At 46.7% G+C, this 12995-nt stretch overlaps 1 protein-coding gene across 7 annotated transcripts in view; it reads right to left on the bottom strand.

Moving 5' to 3' along the window:
* Nucleotides 1-452: 452 nt before the first annotated feature.
* MAP3K13 (mitogen-activated protein kinase kinase kinase 13) overlaps nt 453-12995 on the bottom strand; it is an 81844-nt gene continuing 69301 nt past the window's right edge. For 6 of the 7 annotated variants that reach the window (XM_074877955.1, XM_074877954.1, XM_074877959.1 and 3 more), the window contains 7 exons: nt 11754-11870; nt 11088-11225; nt 9346-10090; nt 7842-7912; nt 5092-5389; nt 4370-4467; nt 453-4281 (listed from right to left, as the gene is read on the bottom strand). In XM_074877955.1, coding sequence (XP_074734056.1) covers nt 4245-4281; nt 4370-4467; nt 5092-5389; nt 7842-7912; nt 9346-10090; nt 11088-11225; nt 11754-11870 — 1504 coding nt within the window. In that variant the 3' untranslated portion in view covers nt 453-4244. Of the gene's footprint in view, nt 4468-5091; nt 5390-7841; nt 7913-9345; nt 10091-11087; nt 11226-11753; nt 11871-12995 lie in introns of all 7 variants that reach the window. The other variant, XM_074877961.1, reaches the window with a different exon arrangement.

Here is a 12995-nt window from a genome sequence, read left to right as displayed (position 1 = left end):
ACCCTTCATCAGTTTTCTCTCCACTCAGATGATAAAGTAAACTTTATGGCATGGAAGGGACCAGATGGGAGACCCTGCAGCACTCGGGAAGCTGACAGCGAACATCATCCATCTATTTTGGCACCTTCCCCACCAGCAGGGTTGGAACTGAGTGGGACAGCAAGGTTCCCAGGATGAGAAGTCACAGTTGCAGATTCAATCCCCAGCTCCCATTGCAAAAATCATTTGACAAGAGCAGAACCCAATAACCTAGGTGCTTGGTAGGCTACATGTGTGTGACCAAGCTTCTGCCCTGTTACTTGGAGCTCCCAGTAGTTCCAGTTCAGCTGTGTTCAGAGACAGGTAACAAGCAGCTGCTCACTAACATCATGTTAGTTATTAAAAGGCTTCATGACATTATCCCAAAGTACATGAGAAACCCTTCCCAGATCACCAGACCAGCCTGAGAAGCATTGAAGTACACTGGCTTTTTATTCCATGCATTGTTTGCTTTGATAGTCATTCTTGTTTCCATCACTGTACACTGTTCAATACAAAAAAAATCAAGTTTGTATCAGGAATCCGCAGAGCAGGGAGGAGAGAGATGAACACTACTGGACAGGGCCAAGATGAAATGGTTACTTAACACGACAGTGGGGACGGCAACATTCAGCTCTGGGAGAAAATCTAGGCTAGTGTTCAGGAGCTGTCAGCAGCCATGAGAACTGGATCAGGGTAGTCGGGATGCTGAAAAGGGAACCCACGGTTTACTTCTGTCCTGCAAATGCGGTGTTACTGCGAGGAGGAAGCGGGCCGATTTACGCCTCTCAGCACCTTACCCTGCTAGGAGAGAAAGTACGAGGAGCCGCAGCAGAGGTGCCCGTACGGCAACGTGGAGATCGCATCTGTGTGCAATCCTGGGTGGGTTTCACTAAGGGGAGGGGCTCTATCACCCCCTGCAGAACTGACGGGAATGCGGGGGGCTGCTGAGCCACCCCTGCCCGCACAGAGCCGGGGCCACGAGATGTGTGTGCAGGGGAGGTGGGATTACATCTCCACGGGTACAGGGTTACGCGTTTCCGCAAGGGGGGGCAGCCCTAGTGGCAGTCCCAGAGGGACACTGCATAGTAGGCAGCAGTTAGGAGGAGCGACACTGGACCGCAACAGGGTGATGATCCGGGCGTGGAAAGAAACTAGAGCTAAGTGTGGCAGCCAACAGCCTGAAGGGTTCAGCTCCGCTTTTCCAGGCTGCAGAATGGGCCAGCGTGTCCCAGGGCAAGGACGGGGAGGAATCAGCACATGCCTGGGACAGCTGGCCCAGAAGGCTCCCAAAAGCCCACACATCAAAGCTTCTATGCTTCTCTGCAGACCCAGATGAGCTTCATCACATGGTGGAGGAGCTCCAAGCAAAGACTACCAAAACCCCTCGGGGATCTTTTTGTTAGGGACTGAAATCATCACAGACTGAAGTCTCTGCAGGGAGACTCTGACAGGCCTGAGCCAGAGGCAGCTCTGCTTTGGGCCTGTTGCTGTAGAGCTGTCCTAGGAGACCAGTGTGCCCACAGGCAGCGGGCACCGCAGGGCCGAGCACTGGGCTGGCATCGTGCTGCCCGCAGGCAGTGAACAGCCCTGCCAGATCCGAGCAGCAGAGTGTCTCCAGGGGCGTAAGGCCTGCACCCTCTGCTGTGGGGGACATTTGGTGGTAGTTCTCAACCTCTCTTTATGCAGTAGTTTGGTCTTCCTCTTTGTGTGCGTATGTTACACGCACACAGTTCTCCACTGCTAAATTCCTGCAGCCCGGCCTCCAGCCTCCTGAGTCACCATCTGCACCACCTCCGCCACACCGAAACCCCTCTCGCACCACGACAGCAAAGCCATCTCTGGCCCTGCCACCTCCTCCTGCTGCTGGCTGAGAGACAGAGAACATTTGGGGGGACAAATGAGGGATGGGAAGAGAGAAGAAACAAGACACAAGCCAGGAAAGAGCTTCACTCCCCATGGCATTTTGCCTCTACCCAGAGCTGAGTGTCGCTGCTGCAGGCAGGGGTGAGCTGGTCGCTCCCTCTCCTCTCCAGCAGCCTGTTTGGTCCTGCACGGGTCATCCACGACGTGGATCCACTGCTGGCCATCCCTGATCTCGTACCCGCTGCCCGCAGCAATTGCCCTCCTCTCCGCTTGTCCTTTTGGATGCCCTTGCCAGGGGATCTTGTGACGGTTACGCACTTTGTGATCAATCCAAAAGCCACTCGCTCCCTGATCACCATTCCCCACCAGCTCAGGGGCTGCCAACTCTACTGGCAACATGAGCAAATCGCAGCATCGACCACAAGGAATATCACAGGGCCCACGGGGCTGACTGCATCCATCCCTCTCGGACCAGCCTTGACAGGTTCTCTGCCCAGGTCTAACAGCATCCTTGGAAAACCACGAGAGGCAGCAGCTACTGACAGCTGCTGAGACCAGCTCTGCTCCCATCCCCCCCCAGCGACCAGGGAGAAGGTAACATCACACAAACAGATTACAATTGTGCTAGCGGTGAAGCCAACCTTCTGATCTACAGAAATGATAATAAATAATAAAATAACATCATAACTTAAGATCTGTGTGTAGTCCAGCTACAAAAATTTTAAAATATGGGATAATTTAACTCATACAATACTGCTCTCTGTATAAGTAAGACATTTTCCTTCATTTTGCCATGAGGCTATAAATTACCACAGTTAAATTCAAACCAATATTTTAACATAAAATGTAAACAAACAAAGCAACAGAAGTACCTGTCCATGGTCCATTCCTGCCGTTCATCTCAGGCTGGTGTGCCAGTCTGCAGAGCAGCACCCAGCAGTGCCACGCACACGTGGCACAGCTGTGCCAGCCAGCACGCTAGGAAGGGCAGAGCCAAAGCTCTTGCAGGGGAACATCAACTAAGGGGGTGGGGGGTGGGGGGGGAACGTGCTCTATCGTTTTGTTCTCTTTCAATATTGATTTAGAAGAGTAGTGTTTGAAGGGAAGGCACTATGAGTTCTATCAGAAAACAAATTTTTCTCATCTGCCAATGCCTCGGCCTGTCACATACCAGTACTATCCTCACTTTCACCTGCAGAGTTTCAGCTTGAAGAAGAAACAGAGGCCTCAGGGTACACCTGAGACACAGCTGTGCCACAGACACCATCAAGATTCCCTGTGCAACCTGTTTTGCACAAAGCCTGACATGAAGGGCAGGCAGCTGTTAATGCTTTCAAGAATGTACAGTGAATAAGGAGACAGAGCAGGGCCGATGCTCTTCTCTAGGCCAGTGATTCCCAGTCTTCCCCCTCAACACACAGCTCTCTGCTGGTTATCAATGCTGTTGTAGGTGAGAGACTGCTTCTCCAAGTCCAGTACAGGCATCTCCAGTTTCCTCCCCAGAAGAGTGCTCAGGCTCTACAGAATGTGCTTTCCATGGTTTGCAAGTTCTTGCTTTTCCAACACTGATTTGATTGATTTCTTTGACTGACTGAAACAGACAGGAGGTAAGAGGAGGAAGTAAACTGGGAAATGGCACACTGCATCTGAAAGAGGTTTCCCTGCTCGACTGGAGATCAACACTGCCAGAGTGAAGCAAGGACGATGTTAAGAAGTGCTCTTTTACCAATTCTTGAGAGGACGAGGTTAGAATACATTTGCAGGATCTCACAACAAAATGCTGATTAAAAAAAAGAAACTAAAAATCCTTAAAATAAAACCCACTAGTACATTCCTGGGGATGTATTGACTCAGAAGACCCTGGATGTTAGCACCTCAGTACCAATTTTCTCCAGGAACATGTCCACCTTCTGATTAAAAATGACCCAGCTGGTTATACTGAATATGCTTTGTTCACAGGTTACCCTATAGTAAGGTCTTTTTATGCTTACTCATTTGATAAGACTGAGTGGTTTAGTTTTCTTGATCTGTTCTCCAATCTTCAGGGCCACAAGGCCTGGTCCCCTGTGAAAGCAGCAAGAGAATCCCCCTGCGTCTGTACACAAAGCTGTCCAGGCAGGACTCCCAGGATGTTTCTCTGTAATGTGCTTGCTTTCTGAATTATTTTTTGCAACAAGTCTGTGTGTCTATAAATACAATCCACTCTTTACAGTAAAAAGTGTTAAAATGTCAAAAAAATAAATATCCATGTTACAGTAACTAGATTATTCAATAAAATACATCCCTGCCATTCTTGATTGAAATGCTCAAAGAGAATTAATTTCATTTGGACATTTTCCAGAGATTCGGGTTATTGCAAATCACTCCTGGGGTGGGAAGGAGAAGCATCTTCTCTTCCTGTAAAGTGTGATGAAGGGGAATGAAGTGGAATCTCAGGGAAATCAAAATGCCAGTATCAGGAAGCTTTGGGGGAGATCTGTATTACCAAGTAGCAGAGCTGCAGGGCTTATTGGTCCTGACTGTGGCATCAGAACACTCCCCTTCAGAAGAGTCACAGTCTGATTCTCCAAACTGTGCTGGGTTCTGCAAAGCAAAAGGAAAGGGGAAGGCTTGAGCAACGTTTCTGCACTGCAGGATCAACCACACCATCCCAAACCATAACAGCAGACAGGCAAAGGTCACCACCAGCAGAGGAGATTGGCAGCACTCGGGAGATAGACAACAGCACACAATCACCCTGCCAAAGGCCACTTGTCTCCCCTCAACGAGGGGACAGCAGAAAAATATCTGGTCAGAGCACTACCAAACACTTGAAAGACAGTAAAAGGAAGAAAATCATTCTAGCAAGGCTGCCAATGGATAAGTTTGAGGCAGACAGTTTATATCCATTCCATTTCATTATCTACTTTATGTGGTATTTTTTATCCCACCTAATGCAACTGAAAATCTGATGGTCTCCCAATATCACACTCATCTTGACCGGCAAATCACGGTCAGTTTTCTTTGTGCTGCTTTGCCCCATCTACTCATCTGGCCAAGTATGAGAAAGACTGGGGATTTAAGCAGTTGCTTTGCTGTAGTACATCTACCACAGCATTTCCTAAGGCAGTCATCCAACTCGCTGCCCTTTGGACTCCTTTCTGTAACATTTATTTATTTATTTTTACTCAACAGAAGGAAGAGGGGATAACTAAACTTACAACTCACCTCACAGCTGTGTTCATCTGCACAAAGTTTGCCCAGAGACATCTGAGTCTTGACTCTCCGCACAGCACACTCCTTGTCTGAAAGCCCATCAGACTGGGTGGAGATTTCAATAGGAATCTCTGGAGTCTGGGACAACATGTCCTCCAGCTTCTCAGCCAGCTCGTCTTCCAGCTTTGTGGCCAGCTCATCCGGGCTGTTCGAATGATCGCTTGTGTTCCCCTCCTCTCCATCTGACACAGAGAAGTTCTCTGAGCTGAAGGTTGAGTAGGACTGGCAGCTACTAATGCAGCGGTGAGGTCTGCAAACCAGGAGAGTAGTTCAGCTTGTATCACAGTGCCTCTGACTGCAGAGGAAAAGCAAATTTCCTGGGTGCTGTGTTTGGCTACTCTGCTAATACCTGGCCTTGACAGACCCCACTCCTGGTGCCCACTCAGCCCTGGGTGAGCCTGTCCCCAGGAGCCCACTGCCAGCAAGAACAGCTACAGTTTCTCAGTGGACAGGTTTCTGCGCGCGCTCCCACTGCACAAAGAACGAGCTGGCGAGCTCATTCAAACAATTCAAACACAAGGAACACTGTTTCTGACACGTAGCATGTCTTCCAAGACATATATCACAATCAAAACCCTCAACATTAGCAGTGCAGTGAATGCAGAGTGGCTGCTACAGGCTTACAAGGGTTTCTCCGGCTTCGTTTCTGAAGCACACAATGCAGAAAACAGATTTTTTGCTTTTAACCAGCATCTTCAGCACAAGAAGAACAGGGCTTGCTCACTGTAACAGGCAGCCCAGGCCGCTCAATCCTGTTCTCCCCAGCAGATATGGCTCAGGCACAGTGCATGCAATACTGTCTGGTTGCTTCTCCCCACTGAGCCAAGGGCTTGATCCTTCCAAAAACGTCTTTGAGCAAAACATGTCCTATCCCTAGAAAAGGCTTTACATCAACTCTCCAAGAGCCTCTTCCCACCCTAAGAACACATCTCCAGCTGAGTCATAACTGATCTGCAAGGCTGGCAGCAACAGCTCTGCAAAGTGTTGGGCTGCCTTTCACATCTTGGAGCTATGGAAATCTACCACCTTTTGAATGATTTAGTTCAAGATCTGCATCTTTAAATTAATCTCTTCTTATGTGGTCTTGTCTGCTACACGCTCATATTAGCTGATCTGCCCTGGAGCGTATTTTTCTTTAGCAGTCTTTTTTCCTAAAGAAAGGTTGTACAGTAGGGTTCAAGCTAATTCAACTGGGAATATCTGCATCACCTGGCAGCGATCCCAACAGCCAGGCTAGAATGTAGGTATGTGTGCTCAAAAAATAAGCTCACAGTTACCTGAATGTGGAAACTGCCTCATTCCAGGATTCAACAGTAATGGACTGAACACACCAGGAGACCCACAACAGGTCATCACATTGAATTCAGAAAAGGCAATTTGTCTTCCAAGTTAGTAAATCACAGAAGCAGCAACAATCACAGAAGAACCGTATGAGTCAGAAAACTCATCTAGCCCAGTGTTCTGTCTCCAACCCTAGGCGGGAGGAAATAATCTGGGAGAAGTATGAGAACAGGGTGTGCAGACAGAGCCTACTTTCTCCTGGCATATCTTCCTGGTTTGTACCAGTCAGCAAATCAGACTTCTGAGCTGAAGATCAACCCTGGATGACAGTGCTTAACAGCCACCAATGGATCTGTACTCCATAAATTTCACACTTATGACTCGTTTATGTTTTGATTTCCACAGCATACCTTGGCAATGAGCTCCACATCTGAAAACGTTTTGGATGGAAAAAGCACTTCCTTTTGTTCATTTTAAATCCCCTGTTTGCTTCTCTAGGTGTCCCTAACATGAATGTGAGGAATCGTTCCTTGTCTATTTTCTCCATATAAATTACAATTTCATGCACCTGCAGTATCGCCTCTCTTCCTGCTAGACAAACATTTCTCATGAATTTAATCTCTTCTTCTATGGAAACCATTTCTAACCATTCTTGTCACACTTCTAAGTACCTTTTCAAATTTTGCCACGGTCTTTGAGCTGGGGCAATGAAGACTGCATTTAGGATTCAAGCTGCAGGTGTGCTGTGAATGTATACAACAGCAGACAAGCTTTTTTTTCCTTCTCTACTTCTTTCCTAACAACCTTTAACCTATTTGCCCACTGGATCACCTCTGCACATCAAGCAGCTGCTTTCATAAAGCTATGGCACCAATTCCATGATCTCTTTCCTGAGCACAGGACTGTAAAGCCCGCTGTTACACAGGCTGAGGTAGGAATGTCCCCTCAAGTCTTACTTTACAGGCGACACCATCCAATTTGATCTGCCTTGTTGTCCCCAAGCTCTTCAATCCTATTTGAATTCAACTACAAAGGTGCTGGAGTCTGCTCTGCTGCAGCAACGGTTAATAAATAACATTTGAAAGAGTCCACAAAGGGTCCCAACACCCAGCAAGTCTGATTCTGGTGAAACAGAGGCAGCAGCTTATTTTTATAGGCTGAAAAACATTATCAAGTGTGATCAAGTTGTGCTACAAACAGCCTGCAGCAGAAAAGCTATGCTAGAGATAACATCTCAGAACAGGCTGAAAACAGCGAGTGAACATGAGGGATCAACTGACAGTGGATGGGACACACTGAATGTGATTCTGTTCTTTTGTCAGCACCTTCCACAGTTTCAATGTTGGTGTGCAGCTGCTATGACAGTTCTCCTCCTGAGTTTTGTCCTACCAAAGAGAGATTAGAGTGAATTCACCTTTTACCTTTGTCTACGAGGAAACTCCACTTCACTGTCTACTTCGCCCTCTTCCTCTTCTGAAGAGTCATCACCACTCTGGCAGAAAACAAGGACAAGAACAGCGTCACATTTATGAAAGAACAAACATGCAACTACATGGTTACCCCTTGGTCCTCCAAGACAAAGTCACCATGTCAACGGGTTGCAACAATCTAGACAAGAAAATAACCTGCATATCAGTGAAAACTGACTCAGACTCCTTACCAGGAGATTATTTCAGGGAGTCTTAATGCTGCCATTTCTGAATTTGGAGCAATTGACTTTGAAATACACTGGAGTACTTTAGCAGGCACTGAGTACATAATGTTCTGGATTTTTACAGAAGCAAATCAAGTAATTAGTATTATACTGAGATCCACATAAATTATTGAGCTGATCTGGCACTCTTGACTTTTCGACTTCAACTCTCTTCTGCATGAGCCCATCATAGAGCAGGATGGGGGATGATGACACAGCCTTTGCTGGTGGGTTTCACCAACTAGGAAACCTTGAGTTTTGTTCCATTCTCTACCTCAGTGAGCACAGAGCCTTTTATTCTCCTTTCCCCATCCAAATCCACTCCCTGCACTCTTCATTTTTACAGCCTCCTTCTATCCTATTCAACCTGCCAACCCCTCGTTCAGAGTCAGGCTCTATCTCATCCCATCCCCTTGTAATACGAGGTCCTCCTCCCTTCATTCTGGGCCCACACTACGCTCTTGGTCGGGTACTCATCTTCTTTTCCTTCACTTTTCCATCCAGACCCAGATTTCCTGCTCTTTGAACTCCACGCAGACTGATTGCTACTTCTCTCATCACCTGGATGGAAGCAGGAGGAATGAAGAACTGTTTCTGTACAACTGTACTGTAACACCTTTTTGACTCTTGAAAAATCTTCACAAAATACATGAGAACTATTACATTCAGTCAAGGTGGACAGTTTCTGGCAAGTGCAGCAAAAGGCACGTCCGCAAGATCACAGCAAATGTTGAATTGCTGTTCCAAGATGCAGCAGCGTTATGTATTCTCAATGGAAGTGTTACATGATATTTAACATCACCAAAAGAATGCATTTATCCCTTCCATTGTTTTGAGAAAGGCTGGAAAACATGAGCCTGTTTCAACAACAGAAATTCAGTAGGCCAAGTTTCAGCTCAAACAAAAACTGGCTAAACTGCAAGTAACAGAACTAGGCCCTATCAAAGCCACGTTTGACAACCCTCGTTATCAGCAGTATGTTCCAACATGCCTACAGCACTTCTCAATAAAAGTGCCTTTAAAAGTATGTCCAGATCACAAAGCAAGGTTCAGATAGGCATGATTTCTTTAAGATAAAGTTGTACAGGTAACTCTACTGCTACGCACGAGGGAAATATGGCCTTACTGCTATCCTATATCCAGACACTAGCCTATGCTACACACCTTTTGGTGGAGAGGGAAAAGAGAAGCAAGCTTTGTGTTTTTTTCAAATCACTGTGCTTTGTCCTTACCTTTTGAAGGGGTCTTGCTTTGCAAGGTAGCACTGAGGAAGCCATGTGCTGGGGAGTGCCTAGGGCGGACGCTGACTTACAGTTGCTGAAGCCCTCTTCCTCCATCTTCTCAATGAACTGCGCATTTTCGTATAGGGAAACAGATGTTGGTGACTGAGAATGGCTCATCCCTGTTTCAACAGATGACATCTGTACCTGACCACTGTCCTCTTCCCTGCACTGAAGACAGGAATTATACGGATCTGTTTTGCAACACTCCCAATGATCAGCTTTGCTTTCTTTGCTCTCCAGGTTCCTTCGGCAATCTGCTTCCATGGCAGCGGAGATGAGATCGGGGCTGGAACCAGACATCCGCCTTTGCGCGTGGTTGCTGAGAGGGCTCCGCAGCGCTGCTGCAGGGCCAAAGTACCTTAAGTTGTTTGCGCAGTTGGCAATATCTTGTCCGTGGGCATGAAGCCGTGAGTGATGGCCATGGGGATGGCTGTGGCCAGGTTGGTGCGGTAGGCCGGGGTGATGAGAATTATGATGAGGTGGAGGTGGGGGTGCATCATCTTGCACTGGCTGGTTTTTCAAGATCCCTGCAAAATCATTGTAGCTGCCTTTACTGTTCCCTCGGCGGTGACGTGGCTTACTGCGGTAGCGGCTTTTGCCACTCAGTGTTGACATTTTGGGACTCCCTGAGACTGGTGAGCCATTGGATGCTGCTTCTGTGCTGGGTATGCCCTCTGACTTCAGTAGATCTGGCCTGAAAGACAGTCAGGAGAAGTTACACATTAAACCACAAACTAAGAAATTGCATTGGCTTGGAGCCAGGATGAAGAGGCAGCTGTAGCCATAAGCACACTCTGCTTTCTAAAATCTACAGGCTTCCCTCCCCCCTTCAGCTGTTTAACTTCTGCATTTAGTTTCCTTTGATCGTCTCCACTCAATGTCCTTTCTATTCAGCCCATCATGCTCTATGCTCCTTTCTTGCTGCTTTTTCCAAAATCTGCCACATGCTTTCTTTTTTCCGCTCTTATTTTGATGTTCTGCTCCCAAAATAGCTCCCTCCTAAGACCTTGGTGTAGGGCATGTCTCTTACTATGTGCATATACAATACTCAGCACAATAGGGTCCCAATCTGCTGATGGTTATCAGCCTGCTCATTTCAGAAGCACATGTGGATATTAATTCAGAAGTGATTATTCACTGTTAATCAGGAGTCTAACTCCTGGAAATCCCAGAAAAAGGAAGAATAAAATAGACAGCAAAAATCTCACTTTTTGAAAGTCATGCAGAAGAGAAATAGCTGAAAGGACAGCATGAATTCCCAAATCTCAAATCCCAATTTAATTCCTCAACAATTAATCCATCCTCCCTGAGGACTGGCTGATTTCCACAGTCCCTGACCCTGCTTACTACCAATCAAGTCGAGGATGATCTAACTGCTCTCTGCTTGGACAGTTCAGAATTTGAGACACACATTACGTACCTCCTGGCAAAGCACCATAATCTGTGAAAAAAATAGTATGGACCAAATGGTTCCAGATTGCTGCCCAGGTAGAAGGGATGGCAGGATTCATCCCTTCTACCTCAAGAAAATTAAACAACTGGGGTTCTGAGGATCAGACCAGGCCCAAGAGTGAACACCGCTTTGGCTTGTCCTGTGTTGTCATCAGACTCAAAGGGAAGTAAGCTGCCTGCTCATCTCAGTGGCGATCTACTGCTGATTCCTGGCACAGAACTAGGTTGTTACTTCTTACCGTTTAGTCTGGCTGCCTGGTTTATGGGAGACCCCTTTCCTCTTCATCAGCTTCTCCACTGTATTGGGGTGGATTATTGGTCTGACTGGGTGGCGTTTGTAAGTCCCAGGGTATTTCTTTTCCACTGCTTGTTCCCTCCTGAAACATTGGGGAAGAAAAAAAAACCCAAACAGATCAGTTCTCTCTTCATCCAACTGCAGCTCCTGCTGGACAGAAACACAGCTCTGCTGTGAGCACGCTGCGTGCCTGTTACTCAGCTCTGGCTGGGTGCAACACAACATGCTGTTCTGGGAAAGGACATAGTCATTTTCTAAATTCTCTCTGCAGAGATCAGGCAGTTGGAACAGGGCCCTGGTGCACAGTCCAGAAACAGCAGTGCTTTTCTCTTTACAAAGGGGCCAAAGGATGCCAACACCAAATGGGAAAGGTGCCTTTCTCCCAGTTAGTAAACACTGGGTAAAGATACGTGCACTGAGTGGTCTGCAGTAATCTACTCTTAAGGGGCCTCTCTCTGCTTGTCAACTTTTTCCTTACCCTGGAAGTTTGTCAGGGGACACTAATCTACAATTACCACCACGCAGTTTAGAAATGAAGCACTGGGGTTTTTTTCCTTCTGTATGCATATTGCCACATGCATGGCATGCCATTATGCCCAGAGATACATACTTTATGAGCTCCTTCTCACGGACCTCCAGCTGCAGCATAATAGCACTGAGCTCCATGTATAAGTTATTGGCTCGCTCCAGCTTCCTCTCATAGTGTTCACGGATATCCAATGCATGTCTGAAAAACAGAAGTGTTGTTATTCCACAGTCTAATGTCCACAGACCAAGAGAGGAGAATAAGGAAAAGTACAGGTGCTTTAGGAAAAGGCCTCTAAAAGTCAGCTGTATTGCGCTGAACCCGAGATAGAGCTTACAGTGAACGATGACTAAGAGCTTGATACAGCAATGAATCATGATACGATTTAGAAAGCATTTAATGGTCTTGGAAGAGTGTCAACACTTCTCACCAGAGAAGCTGCAAATGCCTCAAATGCATCCACAAGCCCTTTTGGCCAAGCCCTGATCACCCTGTTTGCACAGAGAAAGGGCTAAGTCAACTTCTAAAGAAACAAGGGAAGAAGCCATCCGTTTGTATTTCATAAAAAGCAATATGCCCCTACAGATACAAAAAAAAAGCAATATGCCCCAACAGTATAGTTGCTGAAGACATCTTGAACCACAGCTGAAAGATGTGACCATCAAAAGCTCCCTAGGGCTAGGGAAGACTGATCAACAACCAGGTTTCCTTTGGTATCTCAGGTTTGACATAGAACTGCTCCTTGCTGTTTTATGTTTCTCTATCATAACTGTATTCGCAAATTTGTATCAAAGAAGATAACACTTTCCTCTCTTAAATAAACATTCTGCTTTCATTTTTAAGTTGGTCTAATGTTCAAAATTGTGTTGATAGTGTGTTCACTCCCAGTGGGCTGGGAGCGTGTTCACTTCTCTGGAAATAACTAATCTAAAGAAAGTATCAGGACAGAGAAAGCTCACAGCAAACTGCAAGATGCATTTTCCACTGAGATGGATGTACCTGCTTCAGTGCTGTTATCACATACATCAACACTCAAGCAGAAATATTCCCTGGTAAACACACAAGGCTTTGACCCTCTAGCCTGGAATAAACCGTTCAGACTGCCCAGGAGCACGGACAGTCTCCACTGTTTCTCTCTCTGTCGCTTTCCCTGAGCCAAGCAGTGCTCAAGGCCTAGGGCATGCCTGTGGGAACTTCAGTTTCTGGACTCACAAGGAATTTAGGCTGCCTGAATTTATACCACCAGGAATACTGAGTCCCCAGTATAAGAGGAGCATGAAAACAGTCAGGGGCTGGAGCACATGCCCTGTGAAGAGAAGCTGAGGG

This window comes from Strix uralensis, chromosome 9 (genome assembly GCF_047716275.1).
Source record: "Strix uralensis isolate ZFMK-TIS-50842 chromosome 9, bStrUra1, whole genome shotgun sequence".
Taxonomy (NCBI): Eukaryota; Metazoa; Chordata; class Aves; order Strigiformes; family Strigidae; genus Strix; species Strix uralensis.
This window is presented reverse-complemented; position numbering and strand designations above follow the sequence as displayed.